Source organism: Lissotriton vulgaris, chromosome 1_1, assembly GCF_964263255.1.
Source record: "Lissotriton vulgaris chromosome 1_1, aLisVul1.2, whole genome shotgun sequence".
NCBI lineage: Eukaryota > Metazoa > Chordata > Amphibia > Caudata > Salamandridae > Lissotriton > Lissotriton vulgaris.
Genome location: NC_141685.1, coordinates 407,717,442 through 407,744,997, shown reverse-complemented (window position 1 = coordinate 407,744,997; position 27,556 = coordinate 407,717,442). Strand labels below are relative to the sequence as shown.

At 46.2% G+C, this 27,556-nt stretch overlaps 1 protein-coding gene across 1 annotated transcript in view; it reads right to left on the bottom strand.

Annotated features, from left to right (window-relative positions):
- Window positions 1-18,146, bottom strand: part of BSND (barttin CLCNK type accessory subunit beta) — a 156,899-nt gene extending 138,753 nt beyond the window's left edge. Inside the window, exon 1 of the mRNA XM_086952688.1 lies at window positions 17,936-18,146. Coding sequence (XP_086808814.1) covers window positions 17,936-18,112 — 177 coding nt within the window. The 5' untranslated portion in view covers window positions 18,113-18,146. The remainder of the gene's footprint in view (window positions 1-17,935) is intronic.
- Window positions 18,147-27,556: the final 9,410 nt, after the last annotated feature.

The window sequence follows — 27,556 nt, the reverse complement described above, 5'->3', positions numbered from 1 at the left end:
CATGAATTTTGAAAACACAACTTTTAGAGCTTTTTAAATGAAAGCAGAACTACTGAAACCAGTGTGGCTATCCTGCCTCAATGAGCGACTGAGCAACCAGGTGCAATACATCGTGTCCCATTTCTTCAGGTATTCAGGCAGTTCTGTCCATTGGTTAGCAGACAAACGTACACAGTACTTTTAAGGTGATAATTTGTTTGACTGGGAGCCACTGGAGTGCTTACAAATTATTTTTATTTTTTAAATTTCTGCAATTTCTTACTTCCGAATTCATGCATAAATTGAAGTACACCCGTCTAGCCATATTGTGCACTAAATACTGTCCAAAAAAGTATTACTTCATCGGAGATCCGAACCGAAAATCTATATCCAACAAGACCAACAGTTTTGTAAACAATGTTTATGGCGTAATAGTTATGTCAGACTGTATTTCTGAATACAATATTTTTACATATAATCATTGTATCATTGGTTGGGGGAGGCTTACAAGTCCATCCTATTCTTTGTACTAAAAAAAACTAATGACAGACACTCTTTTGAGCATATCCCTAGTGGACAAGGTGATACTAATGATTATTACTTGTGGATGGAAAGATGACACAATGGTGATTGCACCAGGAATTGAAATGGAGAAACAGTAACTGGCAGAAAATCTACTGGAAACCAGGTTATGCTGCCGCCTAGTCATTATTGATTTTACACTTTGTATTTAAGGATATATCAGTAAAGTTCATAATATTTTGGGAAGATGATGTTTAATATAAGTTGCATGGAGAGAATGAATGAAACGATGGCTAGAAATTATAAAAATATTTTGAGAAAGTGTAGACCACTTGACATTTATTGGGGATCCTAAGATAAGTCAATTGGGATAGCTACTATTTTTTTGATACCAAGATGGTGGTAGAATCTTTGCTTCCTATACAAACAAGATAAAATAATTACTCTGGAAGGATCCATGCACTCCACCTGCTTGTTTAGTAAACAAGGGGAGCCTTCATTGCACTGGGACAAATAGAGAAAGGTTTCCCAACATTATGTGTACCCAACAAAGGGGTTGAGAGAACATTGTAACTATTATTACATTGTTCAGGTGCATAAGAACAGGAGGCTTTGGAGCATCTTCTAGAGTTAGGACAAGATGACGCACAAAGTTTAAAAGTGTATGACATATGTGTAAACAAATCTGACATTCATTTGTTTATATAGTGTCAGCACCATTCTTGAAGGATACCATTTAGGATAGAGGATGCAAAAGCAAAAAAGATGGGGAAACTTTGCATAAATTGATTACACCATTAAGAAATGTAACTAAAACATGAACATTTGAAACTATAACAGACATCAATATAAGAGACCAATTCCTACTACACTGCAGTATTGCAAAAATAAAAGTAGAACTTTGGATGAAGGATGAGACATTTTAACGTGAAGTAAAAATGTTCACAAAGAAAGTGATGCTTTGTATTGAGGAGACAGGCAAAAACAGTCTCAAGAAACTAAAGTGGAATACAGTGACTGAAAAGAAGTCTGCTAATGGTTCACAAAGAGATAGAGTAAGTTTAGAGGCCAGTGTTGCTGGTATGGTCACGTAGCATTCAGCAAAAACTGCTGAGCTATAAAGGTAGTGTACAATAAATACGAGAAAACGGGCATCATATGAAATGTTGTAGGAGTGCTGGTCAAGGGTAGAAACAGAGGAGTGAAAAAAATATATTTTACAATTTGGCAATAGAAAAAATGAGAGGATAGTTTCAGAAAACAAAAGAGATCCTTAACAAATTGACAGTTGGTAAAATCTTTGTATCTGTGAAAGAGGACAACAGTTTGGATTAGTCTCATAGGAAGAGTTGGGTGGATTTGTAGATTCTAATGCCCATCCTCAAGTTCAGGTATATCTTGAATAAGAAGGATGTTCAAATTTTGATAGAGATTTCCCAGAATTATTTAAGTCATATTTGAGATGTTTGACAACATAGGTCCAAAATATAAAGTTAAAAAATAAGCAATACAGTTGGTTTCTAAAGAGAGACAATTGCCTATATGTGTGCAGGAGGTGGTAAGAAAGGAGTTGAACTATTTTTGCGGGTTGGGCGTGATTGAGTAGAGAGAAGTCAAATGATGGATTGCACCAATGGCTGTGGCCAAAAAACCTAATGGAGACATCTGGTTATGTATCGACCTGAGGTATTTAAATGAGCTGTTATGATTCACAAGACCTCCTTACCAAATATATAGGAAATGGTGACAGTGCTGACAGAGGCAAAGATTTTCACATTTTTAGCCTCAGCTTTGGTATATCATCAGGTCTATTTGCATAAGGATTCTCATGAACTTACAATATTCATTGCTCCAACAGGTACTTGTAAACTCAAGAAGATACCCTTTATTTGTGTCCGTGGTATTTTTTTTTCAAAGAGCTATTGTAGGGAATATTACAGGGGTAACATCCTATCAAGATGATCTGCTAATTTATGGTAACACTAAAAGAACATAATGAAAGAACCAGTTGGACGTTGGACAGTTAGGAGAATATGGGCTAAAGTTAAAGGGCAGAATAAATGCTGTTTCACAAGTGGAGAGAACAATTACCTTAGTCCTCATATTTCTTCCAGGGATGCTAGACTGAAAAAGGAGTTGGTGGAAGGTTTAGGACTTGTATAATTACAAAAATCAAATATACAAAAAGAAAAAAAATATCGTCAGTGGCACACTGGTTATGCAAACATTTTATAGCATCATTCTGAGTGCTGCAGTTTGCCTAAATGGTGTTCTTATTCAGTTTTAAAACATACATTTCGCCCACGGAATTTTGTCAGCTATGGAGGTAGCATTGCAAATCGATTTTCATTGGTGAATTCTCCTTCAGATGTAGCACTTCTTCCATAAATCAGAGAATGTCTAATTTCCATCCAAATGCCAGTCCTGATCATGGTCTCTCCACTATGCCTTTTAATTTAAAAAATGTGTGATAGGTACTGCCAGATAATCTCACATTTCTTATTAAGAGACCAAAGAAGACAATACATACTACTAAACAATATGTGTAGAGCATAAATCTGTCAGCATAAAAGTCCTCTCATTCAAAAATGTGTTCCGCTTATATGAGATTCATACGTAGACATATATTGACTGTAAATAATGACAGCATTGCTAGCATTTCAAGACTTCTGGGATACAATAAACCCTGTGTTTTGGGTGAAAACACACTGATGTTCAAATAAAAGTACACCACTGTACCGGCATTTTAATTGCTTTGCCAAAGTTCAGCTTATTACTGCCACATACTTGTGAGCAGAGATCAAGTGTTCCACCACAACCCATTCAGACCATGATTTTATACTTGGAATATGTGTCTCTTCGAGTTAATGTTAGGTGTTGCCTTCATCAGAGTACGGCTTGTGAAAGAGCCAATAACAACTAGGAGCACCTCCTTTGGGCTTGTGTGATTTGTCAAGGTCAGTAGGAGAAAAGCACAGGACTATCCAGAATGACTACAGGGGCATGGCAGCAGCTTTCCAAAGCTCTTCCGAGGACGTTCAACCCCTGCTGTATTTCATAGTGTTAGAGAGTAGTGGATCAGTGACCCTAAATTGGATGGGTGTTTTGTAACCAAATCTCAAACACACACCTCTGGACCACGATAAAACACGTCCACCATCAAGGACAGTTACACTGGTGAAATCAAGGTCCAGCAATCTGCTATTTTATTGCTTGAGCCTTATTAATTGCCCTCCTCTAAATCAAACTGATTAGCACACTAAGCCTTTTTCATTCCTCGTACATCCTACACGCCCAGAATATTTACACATTAGCTGTTGGTAGCAGATTCCTTCACTCCAGGAGATTTAGGTTCGGGTGCTGAATCCAATCACACCTCTGCATGCAACCTGACCACATAAAGTTTCGATGCATTCTGAAGACCCACTTTTAGAACTTAGGTGCTCCAACTGCTGATTCGGACCCTCTTATTGTCCTCTCTCGCTTTCTCTCTCTCAAATCTTTCTGTGTGCTCTGCAGTGGTTTTGGGGTGTAATCAGTGCTGTGTAAAATACAAAGACAAAAAGGGTTGATCATTGATTACCTCCTTTCTCTGTGTGGGTGGCTGCCACTCAACACAGGCGCTATGCAGTCACTGGATATGATGGAGGTGTGATTCCAGTCAAGAGGCGCAGGGCTTTTACCAGTACCCCTGTGGAGAGAATGCCTACCAACTCACCCTAGAAAAGTGCAGTATGCACAACTAAGGAACCATTACCTTCATCATATTCGGACATGGCTAAAGAATGCATGCTGTTTGTGTGTGATGTGTGTTGCACAGTAGACTGGTTAATGATGGGGTCTGTTTGGATTCTTTGTGTGTGTGCTGCACTAGACAGTGGTCTCTGTTGTATCAACACAGGTATGTCCATCTTGAAAATACCAGTTAATTCTACACTCTTTTTGTCCGATGCCTGGAAATCTGCTGACCCTTGTGGGTTGGAAGGTTTATAGTCCATTCGCTGTGTCATGTAATTTTTCTCTACCCTGGATGAAACTCACACATCATCTTGCAATCACCCATTTGCTGTGTTCTGCTCATATGATGTGTTGGCAACGGGTTTCAGTCTGAGGTCAATGTACATTATGCCTTAAAATACATTGAGAGTTATTATCAGTCTGACTATGCACTTTAGGCTCCAAATCCCACAACAACTTGCCAGCAACAGGGACAATATGCTCCTCCAGAATAAAAGGAGCTTATAAAATCTCTATATGACTGTATCATCCTGTCTGTTACTGAAACCCTCAGCCAGAACGTGGTTCATCTTTACTATCTTAGCACAGATGGGTCTGCATGCCAACGTAAGTAGAGAAGACACCATGTCAGAACCCTTTCAGAGGGCATGCAGAGGCTACTGGGCCCAACCGTGGAGGTTGAAGCCTTTTACTCCTGATGTCCTGGTGCCCGACCTACTATGGATCCTGAGTAAGTGGGCAGAGTACCCCTTCTGCACTTGATTTTCAGTGGTAGCTGTTGTCGAGCAAAAATAGCTCCCTTGGAGAGGTTGGGAGGGGGGAGAGATGTAGATACAGGTCAGGGTACAAGACTCATAACTTAAAGTGCAAACTGTACAAACAATAAATTAATGTCCAGTCAAGCACTTACTTTTATAAGAAAAAGTCGTATTTTATTTCTAACTCTACACAACCACAGAAATACAACATTCAGAACCACCAACACAATCCCTTGAGTACGGGTTCTAGAAGTTGTCAGGCAAATCCCTGTCCCATTTTCCTTTGTGGTTATTCCCCATCCCCTGGTGGACGCATCTAGGGACTGTTCACTATTTGGACATACTTAAAAGTTCCCCTTTGACTTGTCAGGTTTAAGCCAAAAGTGTCTGTGGTGCGAGACCTGGCATCCTTGGCGTGGTCTTCCCTCTAACTTTTGCCTTCCATCCTCCTGGTTTTGCTGACTTTGTTTTTTCTAGTCTTAGAACTCTGCACACTTTACCACTGCTAACCAGTGCTAAAGTGCTTGTGCTCTTTCCCCAAAAAACGGTAGCAATGGCTCTTACCCAATTGGCACACTGTACACCGGTACAAACTTTCCTCGAAAGGCGGTAGATCTTTCTCAGTGCTGGTCCCTCAGCTCTGGAATAAACTACCGGAGCACCTCCGCAAGGAATCCAACCTGCATTTCTTTCGGAAATCACTTTAAACTCTTCTGTTTAAAGAAGCACTGGGGGGCATATTACTAAGCATAAGCGATAATTATCGCAATGCTTGGTTAGCGGCAATAATTTTATTGCCGTGCTTCGCCGATTTTTATCGCTTAGGAGCCTTGCTATTATCAAGGTTTATCTCCTAAGCGATAAAAATCGGCCAAAATGCATGAATATCGCTGAAAAGTCATCGATATTCATGCATTACCGATCTAATGCTCTTGGCCATGTTATCCACCTACCATTGGATAACATGGCTAAGAACTGCTCAGGCCAGGCGTTAGCCTTTGGAGATATTCGCGCTTAGCGTGAATATTTCCAAAAGTTGGTAATCGGAGATAGCGGTGTTAGCGACTGTTTTCAGTCGCTAACATCTTGGCACGCCCACTTTGCATGTCATTAGCGATAATTATCGCTGACATGCAAAGTGGGCCCCTAAATGCCCGCTATCACCTACAAGCTGTCGCTAACTGGTGTTAGCGACAGCTTGGTAATAGGGCGATGAAATTATCGCTGCATTAGCGGGAAAAAGTCCCGCTAATGCGGCGATAATGGCCCTTGGTAATATGCCCCTAAGTTTAGAGTGACAGAGTGACCTCTGATGACTCCTCAGCAGCCACCTTCTCTCCCTTGGTTCCAAGCGCTAAGAGACCTGTCGGTGATTTGGCGCTATATAAATCGAACTTAACAATAACAATTTACTTATATGTCCCTAGTAAGGTGGTACTGCATGTACCCAGGGCCTGCAAATTAAATGCTGCTGTTGGGCCTGCAGCACTGAATTTGCCACCCATTTAAGTAGTCTGGTAAACACGTCTGAGGCATGCCAAGGCAGAGCCTGTGTGTGCAGTTTTAAACTGCTATCTCAACCTGGCGAAAAAAAACTTTTCCCAGACCCAAACTTTCCTTTCTAATACATGTAAGTCACCCTTTGGGTAGGCCCTGGACAGCCCAAATGGCTAGGTGTGTTGTCTTTAAAAAGTTGGACATTTACTTTTACATTTTACGTCCCAGGGAAAAACCTTTACATGTGTTTTTCATTGCTGCAAGGCCTACCTCTCCCATAGGATACAATTCAAGGTACCGTGTTACATTTAATAACCTGTACTTTCCAAATGGGAACAGGTAACTAGTTCATGTTTGGTGTCTTTGGAATTGTAGTGAAAATCCTAACTCATTGGTGAAGTTGGAGTTTAACCTATAATTTAAAAAAATGCCACTTATAGAAAGTTGGCAATTTCCTCCCTTGGCCATTTGGTGTGTGCTTCCTGTCTCTGTGTCACATGGCTTTGTGTAGTAGACAGTGGGACTCGGCGTATACCTCCTAGGCAGACACACACAATAGGGAGTTTAGGGGAGCCTGGATGGGCCATCACTTGAGGGAGGGGCTGGGTGTAGCCCTACATACACTTGAATTGCCTCCACACAAAGGGCTGCATAGCCCTTGTAAATAACATGGAACCAGGGCAAAGGTCGGGGTGCAGAGCACCAGTGCACTTCAAAGGCATGCATCAAGAAGCTTCTCTCTACTTCAAAGGCACAACTGTCTATACATACTGAACCTCAGATACCAATTCTTCAGTACACTTTTGGCCTGTTGATACTCTGCCAGGAATTAAGACTGCTGTGGTGCTGAAAGTTCTGTCACTCTGTTGGACTGCTGCTCTGAAGCAACTACTTCCCTGCTGTGCTGTGCTATGTTGAACAGCCGCTCCCATAGCCAGTCCCATCAGTTTCCCCCTGAGTGACTTCAGTGGGAATGTGACTGCGTTGGGCAGCCCTAAGAATGTATAAGCAGGGAAACGGGGAATTTCAGTGTCAAATTGTTTGTCAATGTCGTTAAGGACTGCCGTCCAGTATCCCTACACTTCCTTACACTCACATAATAGGTGAGTCAGTGTACCCTCTTCGTCACAGCCTCTCCAGCAAGTTGGGCTGCAATTAGGGTTGCCTCTATTTAATCTTACTAGTGTCAAGTACCAATATGTTGCGACTTTCACCGCTGCTGGCCGCGTTCCTGGCTGTGTGGTTGGCCCTATAGTATATAGCTTGCCATTCTCTTTCTAAGGGATCTCTCCCCAGCTCTCTTTTCCAGTGTTTCTGACTGGCTGAGGGCCACAAAAGAGCTAGAGGACAGATCATCTTGTAGAGTTCTGTGATCAGCTTTCGGTCTGATTGCTTGGTAATTAGCCATTTCTCATAGGTCGTCAGATTTCTGCCTACTAGGGGACATATCTCTGACTGTGTCAACCAATGTCTAAGTTGGAAGTATTGAAACCATTTCGGGGCTTTAATGTTGTATAACTGTGGGAGATCGGAGAACTGGAGGAACCCTTCAAGATCGAATAAATGGCCCGCGGACCTGCAAATCGACGTACGCCACTGCAAGAACACTCATCTCTCCATCCCCAGTGTGAATTCAGGATTGTCGAATAGTGGCGTGAGCGGTGAGGGGAAAGTGGGGAGCCCCCTCTTAACCGCAACTGTGTCCCACAAGTGCATCACTGTGCAGGTGATCGGGGATTTTTTGAGGTAGGATGCCCTGTCAGGTCGCTTCAGGAAAGGTATCTTCCAAAGCGATGATTGCGCCATCACTCTGTCCTGGAAGAGCCATCTCTTCTCCGATTCGGCTACACTCCACCAGGTATCTTAGTTGCGCTGCTTGGAAGTATTGTAGTATGTTTGGGATCCCCAGTCCTCCCTAGTCAGGAGGTCGGTGGGATAGGTCTCTTTGCATCCTTGGTCGTTTCCCAGCCCATATAAATTGTTGCACCGCTTCTGGCAGCCTACGTATGGTTCCCATGGGAGGGCCTACTGGATGGTATTTCGTTAATGAGTAAATTATGTAAGTCAGGGAATTAAGTGCATACTAGGCTAGCAAGAAGGAGATTTGTTTGTGACCAGTGTGTAGCACTAATGACTAGGACGATGAATATTTACAGACAGAACTTAAGTTTGGGTGCAACCATGGAAAGATGGCTCCACAGCTGTAATTGCTGACAGTACCATAACTGTTCTAAGGAGTTTACGAGTTAAGGAGGAGCTGTCAGTATTGAAAAACATGGGGTGTCATTGTGAATGGATATAATCTGTTGTTATCACAGGGATAATTGTTTTAAGATTACTCAAATGGGCATATTTGTTTCATGAGCAGAACATTTTGTGTGTGGGCTAAGGTTTTGTTTCGCATAGAATATTAGGACGATGGGACTCTAAGGATAAATTGGTAGTTCGAATCTAACCTTGGCATGTTTTAAGATCATGGCAGAAATCGGGGTGCTTGCAGTTAGGCAGAGTCTACCCGCTAATTTTACAGTGTCGTCATCATCCCCCCTGCCAAAAACTTGGGCTCCAGTGAAGCAAGCTGAACTCATACTTTTGTAATTTTCCAACACCGAGACACATTCAGCAACGCCTCTGTGTTGTCTGCTTTCCGCAGAGCAACAACGTGCAGGCTGTGGAGTGGCTAATTTTTTTCCCTTCCAGCTGCGCAAGACAAAGGGTTGATGTAAAGGCCATCAGCTCCAAAGCACTGCCCTATGTTTCAACCTATACCTCTCTCAATATATCTTTTACCTCCGCTCTCTGTCTCATCCCGAACCTCATTCTGCTACTATGATCTCCAAAATATAACATTCTACTACGATCTCCAAGATAAACCTTTCTTCCCTCTTCTATCCCTCCTTGCATTGCCCTAAACCCCATTTTATTACTACAGTCTCCCAAACAACCCTTTCTAAATTCTTCCCTCATGTATCCCTCCTTAGACTCATCTGAGACCTCAGTTTACTATTAGGACCTCCCTAATCCAGTTCTGGAGACTCTTCTGTCCTCCATCTCTCCTTTACTCATCCCAAACCTCCTACTACCACTGTGATCTCCCAATAAACACTTTCTAACAGACTTACATTCCCAGCACACAAATTAATTCATATCTCCCTATACTAATTCATTATTAATCCTTTTCGGGTTTCGAAGTCGAGTGCTACTCGCCAAAAAGTGCTTTGATATCTCGTCAGGAGTAGCAAGCGCTATATAAACACAGTTCCAATTACAATTCTTCAATGGGTGTAATTTCAAATGTATGAGATGAGTGGCAGGGCACTAGTCTGGTTATAAGTCGGTCATTAGTATTCGGTTCCACCTGAAGGTGGGACATTTGCAGTACAAGATAGAGCTGGGGCCGTATTACACACAGTGCCATGGGAACACAACGGGTGTGTGCATTTCCTTTTTGCACCCACAGGGCACTATGGTATTACATAAGGGGTTGCAGACGCTTGTGAGTACTGATAGCAGAAATGCGCATGTTGAACCAGTGCCATCGTGAGATGGCGTTGCCTCATTTGCATGAGGACGTGGCCCCAAACTTGGCTTCATGCAGAAGAGGGAATCACTTTGTCTCTGCCTATTACTAACAGGCTCTACAGAGGCGCACGGATAGTGTGCTAAAAGGTGGTACACTGTCAGAGCTTTCCCTAAGGACGCCCTCTGGAAGGGGAGAAAGAGGTCCAATGGGCCCCCAGGGGACCCCTGCAGGCGAGTGCAGTCACTCACTGCACCTGCCTCTAAGGGGGATCTCTGCCACCTCTTTGAAGTGCAGGCTGTTGCTGCCTGCACGGTGAATCACGAAGCGGCTGGTAAACAGCCCCTCCATATTTCACTGAAAGCGCTGTTCTATGGGGCAGCACGTTCATAATAATAGGGAGCACTGTCCCGATCTACGGAAGGCGACCTTTTGGAAGATGCACCATGTCGCAAACAGGGACAGTACGCCCACGTGCAATGCGGCCACTGGTGTAATTAACGTGAAAGCTGATGGAAGAGGTCACCTTTTTATTCAAATATTCAGACTGTGAAACTCTTTTTCAGACTTGCATCAGGGAAATAAAGCACTCAGTCACTTTCTGGTGAGACCTAGTACATGGCAGTTCATCTCCACCAATATAATTCATAAACCATTCAGTGCTGCTCCAACCACCATAGATGTCCAGTGAGAGATGTAGAATGTGGCCACTGCCCACTGAGTTACTCACACCTATCTTGCACAGAGCAAACATGGTCCATAAAGAATGGTGCTGTACACTTGAACCGAGGACTTTTGGATGCTAATCAAGAATGTATATAAAACGCCCTTTCTTTTTCATAACACTTCTGAAAAACAGACATGCTTAAATGTAGCAACAAGTCCTTAATAACACAGTTTGAGCGCTTCGCGAATGATATGCTGCTTTTCCACGTATGAAAACTCTACCTTCACAGCTCTCTAAGCACCTTTCCTCCCTCTCATAGAACAGTTACACCTGTGTGCTACACTTGCACCCTTTGCATTCAACAGAACACTGCTGTCAACCAGACCTTCTGCTAACTATACCTCTAGAGCAGGGTTTTAGCCCATCCCGTCCAGCCATTGTCTTTCTTTGAGTAGCATCTTTCAGCCATTGGCTTGAAACTTTGTCATTCTTGCCTTGGCTTAGCCCAATGAAGTAGTTATGTCTTCCCTCGTTCTATGGTCTCATTAGGGGTAACCTTCCCCCTATACTGAGTGTCTGTATTAAAACTCATGAGGGAATACTGAGCAACTAAAGCCCTCTCTGTCTGCCTTTACTGGCCGCCACCCGTGGGCCATGCTTAAATGTGCTGACGCTACATGCAATAGCATAGGCATCAGGTTATAAGGCTTGTAGAGCTTAGGCCCCACCAATAATTTAAAATAAGAGCACAAGTTTTGGGCCAGAACCTTTCACATTGGTAAATGTTTTAACATAAGCGAGGCTGGTGTATTGCCAGATGCCTGCTTTCTGGAGGATACAGTATAAGACAGTGATAAGTATTCCTAAAGAGACTGAGGTGGGATGCCAGAGACACACATAAGTCTACAACTCATAACCATCTCTCAGTTCCCAGCCTGGTTGCGCCCAAGCGTTATAGCATGCAATACAGGACTCTGCCCTTTTTGAATGCACCAAGCAAAGATATGCCCATGTTTTAAAACGCCATCTTGACTAATTCATACAGTTAACTCCTCAATAAGTGGAAAATATACATGTGATGTACAAAAGGCAATACCCCTTCTTTTTACAATTTAATTTGGGGTATTAGTTGATTTTTTATAGAGCTTGAAAGTCAAGGGGAATTCTCAAGGCACCCATACAAACTAAATGTGATCTTAAATCTCTAAGATCCCTGAAAGAGATCTATCAATGAACATATGAGCTGTAAACAGTGGAGCTTATTTACAAGCCCGTTGCGCCGCCGGCACGTCACTGTTCCCATATTAGTGAACCCCTAGCGACGCACGGGGCTGGTAAATAAGCCCCAGTATATTTACTTGCATATATAAAACAAAAGTGTTTACCTCACCTATGACTGCAAAGGAGAGGGGGATGATATGGTCGTGAGAGCCCTTCCAATGATGAAATGATATAGATTCACATGGCCTGCTCTAATTTTTTCCCATGTGTTTTTTTCTAGGACTTGCACCCTGATTTCAGGTTTTAAGGGATATCAAGCTTGGTTGGCACTACACAAAACTGACACATACATTGCTTCTTTGCTGTTTTTAAATGAGGTTGTCTGCGCATTTCCTAGCTTTTCCATGGAGCCTCGTGCATTTGAGTAATGGCATGCTGCGGGCGCGATCGGCATTCCACTTCCATGGAATTGCTCATATGACCTGGGCCTCACCAGTAATTTGTTGCATCTGGCCTCCATGTTTAATAGCACATTAAACCCAGACCTACAGGCTTTGCCAATGCTTGTTATAAAAGTGATGAATAGGGGTTGAGACAACCCAGCAGGGGACGGAACTGTGACCTGCAGATTGGAGGCTTCTGAGCAGATAAAGTAACACACCAAGTTACTTTGCAGAAAAGTGGCTTGTCCATCCCATCAGGTTGGAGAATGCCTTCAATTGTTCGGGATCGCTCCTGTATGACTTAAAGCTCAGACAACCAGAATAAGCCAGCTGGGTATGTAATGGTCGAGCACTTTATGTGCACTGAAAACATTCTGGCCCAGACTGAAAAATAAATAAAGCAGCGCAGCAGGTAAAGTTGCTGGCTGCGTTGCATGAACGGGAAAGAGCAGAACAGGGCCATACCTTGAAATATGTGGCGCTGTTCTGCCCTCTCCCTGCACTGGTGCACTTTAACCCCTTCGCTGCAGCGGCTATTCCGCCACAGCGCTAAGGGGGCGGGGCGGCCGCGCCTCGGCCGCATGCTGGTGACGGAGCCGCTCCGTCACCAGCCTCAGTTGAGCTGTGCTGATGACGGAGCGGTTCCGTCATGGCCCGCCCCGCTCAATAGAACGTTGAGCTCAGGCACGAAATTCGCGCCGCACATGAGTGGCGAGCGGGCCATGACGGAACCGCTCCGTCATCAGCACAGCGCACCCGCAGCTGATGACGAAGCGGTTCCGTCATCAGCGTGCAAGGGGTTAAGCTGCCATGCACCAATGCGGACACCCTTGCACCAAAGTGCGAGGGTGTCTGTGTTGGTCAGTATAGCTTTTGTGCAAGAAGCAATCTCATCCTGCCCAAAAACTATGCTGAAGGGCTATTTACTCTTTATATGAGGACTGTAGACTACAGCATACACGGAAAGAGAAAAGAGCAAAGAGAACTACAAATATTCCACCTTGTTATGCGAGCCTGGGGGAGGCGCAGGATTTGGGCCTAAATCCATGTCTACAGGTCTTTGTGGATATGGATTTGAATCAAACTGCATGGATGGATGCCCTGGAACGCCCATGCACCACCCATGCAACGCCACCTTTGAACAAACTAACACAAGAGTCAAGACACCACATTGCACTGTGTTGCATTACTTTGGGTTACAATCCAAAGCAAATCGTGATGCGCGTTGGATTGTAAATAACAACACAACACTTTGCGCTGGGTCTGCATTAAAATAAATAACACAATCCCAATGCAAGGCATTTTTAAATCTCGGCCTCATTATGCGCACACCTCTGTGCCCTTGTACAGAAAATGCTTCAAGCTGGTGAGTTAGGCCCTAGAAGAACGAAGTAAAAAAGTAACACACCCATGAGGTCTTTTTTTACCGTATGATGTAACTGCTTCCCCTAATGTGGCTATGTGTTCTCGTGAAGGAAGCACAAACACACAGGTAAACTTCAAGAGTTATGTATATTCGTCCAATGGATACGTTGCTAAAAATGTATGTTCCCATAGGCGAAAACAGGGATATCACAAAAACTTTGCACGCTCTGCGGTATCTTTACATCCTATACTATTATTATTAGTAGTATTAGTTGCTGTCACAGTATTCGTGATATTATTGTTGTATATATATTTTTTATTATTGTTAGTAGTAATACAGGTAGTAGCTGTCGTAGTTGTAATATTGCTGTTGTAGTTGTTGTTTTTGTTAGTGGTAATTCTGTTCTTTGTACATTTTTTCTACAGCTCCATATGACCACCATCTACCCTCGTCCACCTCCCCTCGGGTACCTCCAGAGAGTTTGCAATAGCGACTAAGCTGCACACTGCCAAACTTGGGGAAGTGAGTTCGAATCGCAGCTCCCCCAATTTACAACATTCTGTGGTTCTGGACAAACTGCTAAAGTTCCCTGTTCCCCATTGACTTAGTCGCCGACATTTTGAGTGATTAGAAATCTGGTCATAGAGGGTACCACACGTTACATAACTGCTGACACTGCTAAGAGCAGACACAATGGAGATGCTGGAACAAATTCCACCATTTTAGCTCTTTTGGGTGAGGAGCAGTCGCATGGAGATCTGTCTGCCCCTCCTGCCCCATAGGAAGCTAACAGGGGTTGGCACAAGCAATTCCATCACATTTTGTGTCCTTCAAAGCACATATCTGGGCAGCTGAGAGGAGATTACCACATGGGCCAAGCAGTGCCAGGCTCTGGGGGAGAATGAACGTCTCAAGAATAATTCTATATACCTTCAGCAGGACAGTATCAACGCATCTCACGTAGACTGCTACTACACCCTCGACGGAGCAGTACAATTCCATCTTAGCAAGAGTGCTACTATGCCCTCAAGATGACAGTACACACATATGTCAACTAGATCTGCTGCAATACCTTAACCTTCAATGCAGCAATATATACACATCTCAACAAGACTGCTACTATACCCTCAATGTGGCAGAGCAATTGCATCTTAGTAAGACTGCTACTGTATCCTCAGTATAACAGTATGTACATATGTCAACTAGACCTGGGACCAGGGACGGACTGGCTACCGGGCGTTTTGGCATGCTGCCCAGCTGGGTGCTGATGTCACTGCGGTGGGGGCTAATTTCGTTGATGGAGACCTGCGTGTGCTTCAAAATAAACAAAGCAAAATGAATTTCGTTCAGCTCGGCAGCATGCCAAAACGCCAGGTTGCCAGTCCGGCCCTGCCTGGCACTATACCTTAACCTTACATTGGAAACATACACATACATCTCTATTAGACTTCTACTATACCCGGTATGGGACAGTACATGCACAACTCACGGAGACTGCTACTATACTCTCATTAGGACCGTGCAGACACATATCAACATCCTGCTACCATACCCTCAGTGGGACAGTGCATAAGCATCTCAACAAAACTGCTATTACACCCTCAGTGGAACCGCACATACACATCTCAACAAGACTGCTACTACACCCTCAGTTGGACAGTGCATAAGCATCTATACAAGACTGCTACTATACCCTCAGTTGGACAGTGCATAAGCATCTCAACAAGACTGCTACTATACCCTCAGTTGGACAGTGCATAAGTATCTCAACAAGACTGCTACTATACCCTCAGTGGAATAGCACATACACATCTCAACAAGACTGCTACTACACCCTCAGTTGGACAGTGCATAAGCATCTCAACAAGACTGCTACTATACCCTCAGTTGGACAGTGCATAAGTATCTCAACAAGACTGCTACTATACCCTCAGTGGAATAGCACATACACATCTCAACAAGACTGCTACTACACCCTCAGTTGGACAGCGCATAAGCATCTCAACAAGACTGCTACTACACCCTCAGTTGGACAGTGCATAAGCATCTCAACAAGACTGCTACTACACCCTCAGTTGGACAGTGCATAAGCATCTCAACAAGACTGCTACTATATCCTCAGTTGGACAGTGCATAAGCATCTCAACAAGACTGCTACTACACCCTCAGTTGGACAGTGCATAAGCATCTCAATAAGACTGCTACTATATCCTCAGTTGGACAGTGCATAAGCATCTCAACAAGACTGCTACAACACCCTCAGTTGGACAGTGCATAAGCATCTCAACAAGACTGCTACTATACCCTCAGTTGGACAGTGCATAAGCATCTCAACAAGACTTCTACTATACCCTCAGTGGAACAGAACATACACATCTCAACAAGACCTCTACTACACCCTCAGTGGGGCAGTACAATTATATCTTAGCAAGAGTGCTGCTATACTCTCAAGATGACAGTACACACATAGGTCAACTAGACCTGCCATTATAACTTAACCTTACATTGGAAACTTACACACATTCTATAAGACTGCTACTATACCCTATATGGGACCCTAAGTGCCCATCTTAAGAAGACTGCTACCATACCCTCTTTGGGACCTTGCAGTCACATCTCAAAATCCTGATATTATACCCTCAGCGGGACAGTACATATACATCTCTACAAGACTGCTACTATACACTCAGGGGGAGAGTACATACACTTCGCAACAAGACTGCTAGAAAACCTTCAGTGGGACAGTGCATACACATCTCAATAAGACTTCTACTGTACCCTCAACAGGACAGAACAATTACATCAGAGCAAGAGTGCTACTATGCCCCCTCAGTTGGAAAGTGCATACAAATCCCAACAAGACAGCTACTATACCTTAACCTCTAATGCCACCAAATATAGTTACCTCAACATAAGAACTGCTACTATAACCACAATTGCACAGTGCATGCATACCCAACAAGACTGCTACTACATCCTCAATAGGACAGTTCATGGGCATCTCAACAAGACTGCTACTGTAATGTTAAAGACACAGAACATACACATCTCATCCAAACTGTTACTGTACCTTAACCTCAAATGGAACCACATACACATATCTCAGCAAAGCTTCTACTATACCCTCAAAGGCCGAGTGCGTACACATCTCAACCAGACTGCTACTATACCTTAACCTCAAAAGGAGCTGCATATACATATCTCAGTAGGCTGCTACTATAGTCACAATGGGACAGTACATACACACGAAAACAAGGCTTCTGCTATACCCTAAATGGCATAGTGCCTTCACATCTCAGCTGAACTTCTACTATACCTCATATGGGACAGAGCAGACACATCACAGCATGACTGCTATTAACTCTTAATTGGGACAGTATATTAATCGAAGGAAGGCTGATATTGTACCTTCAGTGGTACAGAACAGTCAAATGCAAAGGGGACAGTAGAGACATCTGTCAGCAAGGCAGCTGCTATTCATTCAATGGGACACAACGACACTGCTCCTGCGCCTTCAATGGACAGTGCGAATGTGTCACTGGAAGGCTTCTACTGTGACGGTAAAGGCACATGTCAGCGATACCGGTGACATACTGTCATGGGACAGTACGCGCACTGGTATGCACTTGTTGACATTGTGCCACTGGACTCTTGTCAGCAAGGAAGCCACTGCAGTCCTAACAGGACACAATAGGTTAAATTAAGGTGTATCTTATAGGCAGGCATGTTCTCATAGGCCCTGAATACCCCACTATGGCATCATTTAGAATCGAGGCGGTCCTAAAATGAAAGTAGTAGTTGCACCCGGTTTAGCATATGACCACATAGGCAGCTGAGAGACCAGTGCGGTTACCACTAAGGTTTTGCGCAGGCGCCTTCGTGGTGCAATGTGACGCAAGTCATTGTGTCCCTCTACTTACCATTATAAACGCCCGTGGGCGCAGCGCAACATAAATGTCCGTGCAATCCTTACTTAATAATCCCCCAGAGCCGGTCTTTGCACAACTATGTACTGATAACTAGTGACCACCAGTGACTTCTGTTGCAAAGAAAGTGTGACGGGGTATTGACTGGGCAAAACGAGTGCAAAACCAAATTCCCCTTTACAACATAATAAGTTGTGGCTATCAGGTGCCAGTGTTATTTGCTGCAAGGTGCTTTTACACCATCACGGTCTAAGTGGCTGAAGTGCGGACAAAGAGTTACTCCGAGACCCCTGCCTACCTTGGGGTAGCACTGGCAGATGCTCCACACGATGCCAAGCAGCACCAGCAGGGCCCCGAGCGTGCAGAAGGTGACGTAGACCTGCGGCCTCTCCACACTCATGATAAACATCCCGATGACGATGAGAAAGAAGCCCAGCACGATGAGCCCGTACCGGAAGGTCTTGTCCTCCGCCATCTCCCCGCTGATCCTACCTGTGGCCGGCGGAGAGCCCAGTGAGGCGTCAGAAGGGACCTGTCAGAGGTGCGCTCGAGCTGCGGCGCGTGGTGGGCGGGGACCAGGGGCGGGGGCGGCTGTCAGTCTCCCGCGGTCTTTATCTCACCTTGCGATCACCTGGACATCACAATAAACTGCGTGTGCGCTTGTATTTTTTTTCCACAGGCTCCCGAGGGCTACGGATCGGCCTCGGAGTCAGAGGCGTCCTGCCCAGGGTTGATCGAACCAGTTTTAATGACCTCTCAATGAATGCAAATGGTTCCCTTCGAGCCTCGCTCCAGTGGAGCCGGACAGCACGGCCAGCCATAACCTTCCCTAGAGGCATGGAATACACAGGGGGCATTCCGGACTCCGCTGCCACCACTCAAAGTGTTGCTTGCTGTGTGCAAGAATAAAGTGTGAACAAACAAAGAACAAAAGAACGTACCCCGCCAGTTGATAACGTGGTCCCAGATCTGGGATCCCAATATATGTGGGGTGATAAACCTAGAAGTTGGCACTGCACATTACAAGATTTAACATGATCCAAACATTTGCACGACAAAGTTTCTTAGCAAAATATAACAATTTTTATTTTAGTGTAGAAAACATTTATGTACACCTATAACACATAATTATTTTATAAATATTACACAACACACATGATCTATTTGAGAAAAGATAAAATTGACAAAATTGCATTCTTTTTTGACCCACCCAGTAACATTTCATGCTTCAATCATACTATCATTCTTTCAGTTTTTCACGGCCTAATCTTACCTAAAGTTCAGACATTCCACTCTCATACCTCAATTCATACAGATTGTTCTGTTGTATGCCACATAAAGATGGTAAATATGTGGCATAGAGCAGAATAACGTTCCAGACAATTAATCTTATTTCGGCACCTAATTGGTACTACATAGTGTGCCGTGTTCCTGGAGCCACGAGCCGACGCGCGTTTCGGTGAATGGCCAAATGGGCCACACCTTCGTCAGGGCTGGGAGATGTTGACTGGGAGGAAGCGGGATAATAAATCTGAGGTAGTTCGTTTGGGGGTTTTTTTTCTCTTTTTTTGAGCAAAGTATGGTCACAAGAAATTTTCGGCAAAGCAGGAAGCTATTAAAGAGAATATGTTTTTAGTTTATATAGTCTCCCACTTAATTTCCTCCCCCAGATTGCCAGTGTATTTTTATTAGTTCCATTACCTGAATACTGGTTTTTGTTCGCCAGATGAAGAATTCCACTGGGTTGCAATTTATAGGTAAACAGAATGCTGGAGATAGCTGCCCTTAGAAGTATTTTCAGTGGTGTCAAGCAGGCGTCCCACGAGTATTGAATCCAAGGCCGCTAATTTGAAAGCTCTATGTCCCCCACCGAGGCCGGCAAATTTCTGCTTGACTGGAGGAGCACAGTCCGTAGCTAGGATTCCGTCGACCCTTCCCCACAAGGGACAAAGTTCAATAGGGCGCTTTTGCTCAGGAGGTCCTTACACGAGGCTGCTGGGCGTTTCTACCGCGGCGTCCATAAATCAGGTTCTATCACAGGCGCATTCGTTTGTAGGTCATTAAGCGGAGCTGCTTCGTATTCTCTCAAAAAACGTCCATTAGTGGGGTTCCGTCGATAGACTCAATCGAGTCTATCGACGGCTGAGGATAGGTCGATTGAGTCTATCGACGGAACCCCACTAATGGACGTTTTTTGAGAGAATACGAAGCAGCTCCGCTTAATGACCTACAAACGAATGCGCCTGTGATAGAACCTGATTTATGGACGCCGCGGTAGAAACGCCCAGCAGCCTCGTGTAAGGACCTCCTGAGCAAAAGCGCCCTATTGAACTTTGTCCCTTGTGGGGAAGGGTCGACGGAATCCTAGCTACGGACTGTGCTCCTCCAGTCAAGCAGAAATTTGCCGGCCTCGGTGGGGGACATAGAGCTTTCAAATTAGCGGCCTTGGATTCAATACTCGTGGGACGCCTGCTTGACACCACTGAAAATACTTCTAAGGGCAGCTATCTCCAGCATTCTGTTTACCTATAAATTGCAACCCAGTGGAATTCTTCATCTGGCGAACAAAAACCAGTATTCAGGTAATGGAACTAATAAAAATACACTGGCAATCTGGGGGAGGAAATTAAGTGGGAGACTATATAAACTAAAAACATATTCTCTTTAATAGCTTCCTGCTTTGCCGAAAATTTCTTGTGACCATACTTTGCTCAAAAAAAGAGAAAAAAAACCCCCAAACGAACTACCTCAGATTTATTATCCCGCTTCCTCCCAGTCAACATCTCCCAGCCCTGACGAAGGTGTGGCCCATTTGGCCATTCACCGAAACGCGCGTCGGCTCGTGGCTCCAGGAACACGGCACACTATGTAGTACCAATTAGGTGCCGAAATAAGATTAATTGTCTGGAACGTTATTCTGCTCTATGCCACATATTTACCATCTTTATGTGGCATACAACAGAACAATCTGTATGAATTGAGGTATGAGAGTGGAATGTCTGAACTTTAGGTAAGATTAGGCCGTGAAAAACTGAAAGAATGATAGTATGATTGAAGCATGAAATGTTACTGGGTGGGTCAAAAAAGAATGCAATTTTGTCAATTTTATCTTTTCTCAAATAGATCATGTGTGTTGTGTAATATTTATAAAATAATTATGTGTTATAGGTGTACATAAATGTTTTCTACACTAAAATAAAAATTGTTATATTTTGCTAAGAAACTTTGTCGTGCAAATGTTTGGATCATGTTAAATCTTGTAATGTGCAGTGCCAACTTCTAGGTTTATCACCCCACATATATTGGGATCCCAGATCTGGGACCACGTTATCAACTGGCGGGGTACGTTCTTTTGTTCTTTGTTTGGTCTTCTTCCCCCCTCGACCCGCCTTCATCCAACCAGAGACCCATTGGGGAACCCCCTTCTTTTGCCCAAGAATAAAGTGTGGTCATAACCGTGCCCACGGTTCAGTGAGTCGCTTACATTACTGGGCACCGGTACAGCTGCACCTGTTGCACCGATGAAGGCCACGAAATAGGTAGAGGGTCTCGGGTGAAAGTCCTACCTTGGGTGTGCTGGACTGTGTGCTCCATTCCACCTTCCAGAGATGGAGAAGACTGGGGAAGTCTGGCCTGGTGGTCGATTGTGCAGAACTGTTCACTCTCTTGTGAGGTGATCAAAGATCTGTGCCCATTTAGCGCTTCGTGGTTACCGTAGCTCTCTGAGGTCAGAGTGATCTTTGACCAGCGACTAGTGCAAAGATAGCTGCACTGAGTTATTTTGTTCACAGTGAGCCACAATGTCTGGTACCTACAGCTGTAGAGCGCGTCAGTGATGTTGGGTTAAAAGTGGGTTACTGATGAATGAGTTTGAGGTTTCGATACAGTGATGAAATGAACATTAGCTTGGATTAATCATTGTGTTTGCCTCCATACTGAGGTGGATTTTGCTATGGTTGGGCCAGGAGAGTGGTTGGTAATCTTAGATGATGAGTTTTGTGTCCATGGAGAACAGGGCATCACGGTTGGGGCTTGCATCACGGATAGGTTCTTCAACTAGACATGGACAGAGCCTAGAATCTCCGTGTCTACTCGTACCCTCTCTGAATGAAATTGATAGGCCATCTTCCCATATGCAAATCATCCCATTGGCCCCAGCTGCAGGTTCCCACAATATTCAACATTTGTATCATATCCCTGGCATCAGTCATTTGGGGGAAGTAGCCTTTACAATGAAGCCGGAACCCCACATGCCTTTACCACACATGACATTACCACGCTAGTCTTTACAACGAATATCAATCAATCAATCAATCAAGATATTTGTATAGCTCGCTACTCACCCGGAGGGTCTCAAGGTGCTTGGGGGAGGGGGGTCCGCTACTGCTCGAACAGCCAGGTCTTGAGTTGCTTCCTGAAGGAGAGGTGGTCTTGGATCAGACGGAGGTGGATGGGGAGAAAGTTCCAAGTCTTGGCCGCCAGGTAGGAGAAGGATCTTCCTCCCGTGGTGGCTCTTCGGATGCGTGGAACGGCGGCGAGGGCGTGGCTGGTTGATTGTAGCTGGCGGGTGGGAGTGTAGAAGGTCAGGCGGTCGTTGAGGTACCTGGGGCCCAGGTCGTGGAGGGCCTTGTGTGCGTGGGTGAGGAGTCGGAACGTGATTCTCTTGCTGACGGGGAGCCAGTGCAGGTCTCTCAGGTGTCCGGAGATGTGGCTGTGTCGGGGGATGTCCAGGATGAGTCGCGCGGAGGCGTTCTGGATGCGTTGGAGTCTTTTCTGTAGTTAGCTGTGGTTCCGGTGTAGAGGGTGTTTCCGTAGTCCAGTCGGCTGGTGACGAGTGCCTGGGTGACCGTCTTCCTGTTTCGGTGGGGATCCATCGGAAGATCTTTTGGAGCATGCGTAGGATGTTGAAACATGACGATGAGACGGTGTTGACTTGTCTGGTCATCGAGAGGGAGGAGTCCAGGATGAAGCCCAAGTTGCGTGCATGGTCCGTTGGTTTGGGTGCGCTGCCCAGGGCAGGGGGCCACCAGGAGTCGTCCCAGCCAGAGGGTGATGATCCAAGGATGAGGACTTCCGTCTTGTCTGAATTCAGTTTCAGGCGGCTGTTCATCATCCACTCGGCTACGTCTTTCATCCCTTCGTGTAGGTTGGTTCTGGCGGTGGCGGGGTCGTTGGTGAGGGAGAGGATCAGCTGGGTGTCGTCGGCGTAGGAGATGATGTTGAGGTTGTGTTGGCGTGCGATGGTCGCGAGGGAGCTCATGTAGATGTTGAAGAGGGTGGGGCTGAGTGATGATCCTTGTAGTACGCCGCAGATGACTTTGGTGGCCTCGGATCTGAATGGGGGGAGGTGGACTCTCTGAGTTCTTCCGGCGAGGAACGAGATGATCCACTCCAGTGCCTTCTCTTGGATTCCGATGTTGCTGAGGTGCTGCACTAGGGTGCGGTGGCAGACAGTGTCGAACGCTGCGGAGAGGTCCAGGAGGATGAGGGCCGCCGTTTCCCCGTTGTCGAGCAGGGCTCGGATGTCGTCAGTGGATGCGATGAGGGCGGTCTCGGTGCTGTGGTTGACTCGGAAACCGGACTGCGAGTGGTCGAGAGATCCGTTCATCTTGAGGAAGGCGGCAAGCTGTCTGTTGACGGTCTTCTCGATGACTTTGGCAGGAAAAGGGAGAAGCGAGATGGGGCGATAGTTTTTAAGGTCGGTGGGGTCCGCTGATGGTTTCTTCAGGAGGGTGCTGAGTTCCGCATGCTTCCAGCTCTCCGGGAAGGTGGCGGTTTTGAAGGAGCAGTTGATGATGTCCCCGAGTTGGGGTGCGAAGACGGAGTTTGCCTTGTTGAAGACGTGGTGGGGGCATGGGTCGGTTGGTGATCCGGAGTGGATGGTGTTCATCGTGTGGATGGTGTCTTCGGTGCTGACCGGGGTCCAGGCGGGGAGGGTATTAGTGGGGGGCGTCGGTTCGGTGGTTGGGTGCGTGGTCTGTGCGCCAAAGCTGTTGTGTATGTCGGCGATCTTGCTGTGGAAGAACGAGGCGAGTGAGTCGCAGAGGTCTTGCGAGGGAGTGATGTTGTTGTTTCCGACGCTGGGGTTTGAGAGCTCTTTGATGATGCTGAATAGTTCATTGCTGTTGTGGGCATAGTTGTCTAGTCGTTCCTTGAATGCTGTCTTCTTGGTGGTGTGGATCAGCTGGTGGTGTTTGCTGGTGGCGTGCTTGAGGGCGGTCATGTTGTCTCTAGTCGGGTCTTTGCGCCAGGCTTTCTCGAGGGTATGGCAGTTCTTCTTGGAGTTCTTGAGATCGTCGTTGAACCAAGAGGCTTTCTTGCTGCCGGGCCTGCTGGGATGGTTTTTCAGTGGTGCGAGGTCGTCCGTGCAGTTGGCGATCCACTGTGTGAGGTTGTTGGCTGCTTAGTTGGGGTCCGTTGGGCTGGTGGGAGGGTTCTGGCTCAGGGATGTGGTGAGCTGGTCGGTGGTGATCTTGTTCCAGCTCCTGCGGGGAACCTGTTGCGGGTGGTGGTGGGTCGTGGTCCTTCTGAAGCTGAAGTGGACGCAGCTGTGGTCTTTCCAGTGGATTCCGGTGGAGTGGCTGAAGGAGCTGTACTTGCTGGAGGAGAAGACTGGGTCAAGCGTGTGTCCGGCGTAGTGGGTGGAGGTGTTCACCAGTTGCTTGAGTCCGAGGTTGGCGAGGTTGTCCAGCAGGGCGGCAGTGTTGCTGTCATTGTTGTTCTCCAGGTGGAAGTTGAGGTCCCCTAGGAGGATGTAGTCAGCGGAGGAGAGGGCGTGCGGGCTGATGAAGTCTGCGATGTCTTCGCTGAATTGTGATCGAGGTCCTAGGGGTCTGTAGATGAGGGTGCCTCTGGGTGTGGTCTTGGGGTCGGTGTGCATCTGGAAGTGCAGATGTTCGACGGCTGTGAAGGTGTCATCGGAGTTGGTCGTGATGCGGATGGTGTTCTTGTGGACGATGGCGATGCCTCCTCCAGTCTGGTTGACACGCTCCCTCCGGGTGATCTTGTATCCGTCCGGGATGGCGACGGCGATGTCGGGCACTGAGGAGGCTTTCATCCATGTTTCCGTGAGGAAGGCGACGTCTGGAGATGTGGTGTCGAGCAGGTTCCAGAGTTCCACGGCGTGTCTGTGGACGGAGCGGGTGTTGAGCAGTATGCACTTCAGGTGGTTGCTGCTGGTGCTCGGCTTGGCGGGTGCGGTGCATGTCCGGATGCAGGTGAATTTGCAGATTTGGCAGGTGAAGGGTCCGGGGTGGCTCGGTAGCAACCGGGGATCCGGCCGGTGTTGAGTGTGTTGTGGGTGGTGGCGTCGTAAGTCTGGCGGGTGGGCTGGCATCTGCGGGGGCCAGCCAGAATATGCCTTTACCACGCATGCCATTACAATGAATTTTGTTGTAGGCATGCTTGGTAAAGGTATATTCATTGTTAAAGTTTTAAAGGTATGTATTTAAGGGTTTTAAGTATTACGTGTTTTTTACATCCATCCATCTATCTATCTATCTATCTATCTATCTATCTATCTATCTATCTATCTATCTATCTATCTATCTATCTATCTATCTATCTATCTATCTATCTATCTATCTATCTATCTATCTATCTATCTATCTATCTATCTATTGCCCCGGGAACTGCCACATCCCTGGGGCACAAATTAGGTAAAGGCGGGGTTCCATTGAGTGGGGACCACCACCTCCCCGGGGCTACAGAGATGATGGGAGGGGGCCGCGCAGCCTCCCTCCAGGAGCCCCCCATGGCCCTGGGGAGTGCCACCCCCAGGGCCGACTCCAGCAATGTCCCGGGGTGCCCACTCCCGGGACATTGCAGTTTGCTACGGCTTGCTCCCGCCAAGCCATAGCAAACTTTATTCCGCTTCATGGAAGCAAGAGCATTAAAAATGCTCTTGCTTCCATGAAGCGGCACAGAATTGCTTTTGGGTAGCGGGAGCTTCAAGCAGCGCCCTCTGCCCAAAAGCAATGCCCGCTCCCGCAGGAGGCAGGGAGCCGGCAGAGACTTTTGGGGCCTTGAGGCTGTCCCCACAGTCCACAAAGATGTGAAAATGCCCGGGGGAATAGGGTCTTGGGGCATTATCGGCTCAGGTAGGGGGACCACGCAGGCCCACCTACCCATTTAAAAAAAAGGAAAAAGTTAAGGCCGGGCCCCTAGGGAAGGGGTCCCCGGGGCCGAAATTGGCCTCAGGATGGGAGCCGCACAGCGCCCTCCTATTAAAAAAAATAAATAAATACAGGGCAGTGGGGATAGGGTGCCCGGGGCCAAAACTGGCCGAGGGAAGGGAGGCCACGCGGTCCCCTTCCTTTTTTTTTAAATTTAAAAAAAGGAAAAGGCCTTGCCATGGGATATTGGGTCCCCCGGGCTGAAATGGGCCTAGAGAGGGATACCATGCGGCCTCCCTTCCTTAAAAAAACTATATATGTGAAGGCCTGGCCCAAGGGGATGGGGTCCCCGGGCCGTAATCTGCCTTGCGAGAGGGCCGAACGCCCCCCATTCCATTTTATTTCAATTAAAAAATAAAAAGTGGGCCATGGCCCGGGGGATGGGGTCTCCAGGGCCTAAAAGGGTAAACGGTAGGGGTGCTACGCAGCCCCCATTTCTAAAAATAAAATATAAAAAAGGAAGCCGGTAACTTGCCGTACCCATTGTCCAGTAATCTGCAAACGCGCATCCTGGCATGCTCTTGGTTGGAGGAGGGAGTCCCCTTCGCTCTTGAGGGCCCTTAGGGGCCAACTAACCCACCTGTTACCTCCAGTAAGCCCAACACAGTGGGATTGCTGAGCGGTGATTGGGGCCACACCCCTTTTCCCACCGGTCTGCAAATGCATCTCTCGGAGCACTGCTGGTGGGGCGATAGGGTCCCTTTGCCTTCTGAGGGCCTCAAGACTAAAGTGGACTTCATCCCCCAAGCAGCAGTACGCCAGGAGGCCCGTTTGCAGAGTGGCTGAAAAAGGGTATGTGGTCTCTGACCACCTCTCAGCAATCCAGCTGTGTGAGGAATACTGGAGGTAACAGGTGGGCTAGTTGGCCCCCAGGGATCCTCAAGAGGCAAGGGGGCTTCGTCCCCCAAATAGTGTGTGAAGAGGTGCTTTTGCAGAGTGGTGGAGAAAGGTGTGTGGCCTGTGACCACCTTTCAGCAATCCCACCGTGTGGGGCTTACTGGAGGTAACAGGTGGGGTAGTTGGCCCCTTAAGACCCTTAACAGCAATGGGGACTTCATCCCCCAACTAAGAGCGCACCAGGAGGCGCCTTTGCAGAGGGGCGGAGAAAGGGGGCGTGGCCTACTATCAGAACTGAGCAACCCTGTTGTGTGGGGCTTACCGGAGGTAATAGGAGGGGTAGTTGGATGTATTAGTGAGTGAGTGGGTGTATGAGTGGCTGTATGGTGGATGTGTGTGTAGACCTATGAATAAGTGAATGGGAATGTAAGTACTGTGAAGGGTGTGTCAATGGTTTTGCAAAGGGTAGTGTGAACATTGGAGTGGGTGTATGAAAGGTTATATTGGGGTATGAGTGGGTGTGTCAGAGAGTATGTGGAGGATGTTATCAGTGATATCATCTGTGATGTAATTTGAGATGTCATCAGTGATGTTATCACTGATGTCACTGATATCACTGAGCATGTCATGAGTGATGTAATATGTGACATCATAAGCAGTGCATTGTGGGGGCACGAGTTATAGTTAGCTCAGCTAACTATAATGACTGAATTTCACAGATTTTGTACGAGTGAAATGTCAGCCTAACTATAACGTTCCTTTAACCATTGTTTTTTTCAGTGAATATATAAATATATATATCCACACACATCCCAACGTTCAGGAAAGAAGAGGGCACTCAAACAAAGTCTGCAGAGTCCAAGCTGTATCTTTATTACTCTACCCAGCAATTAAAAGAGATGAGTCGG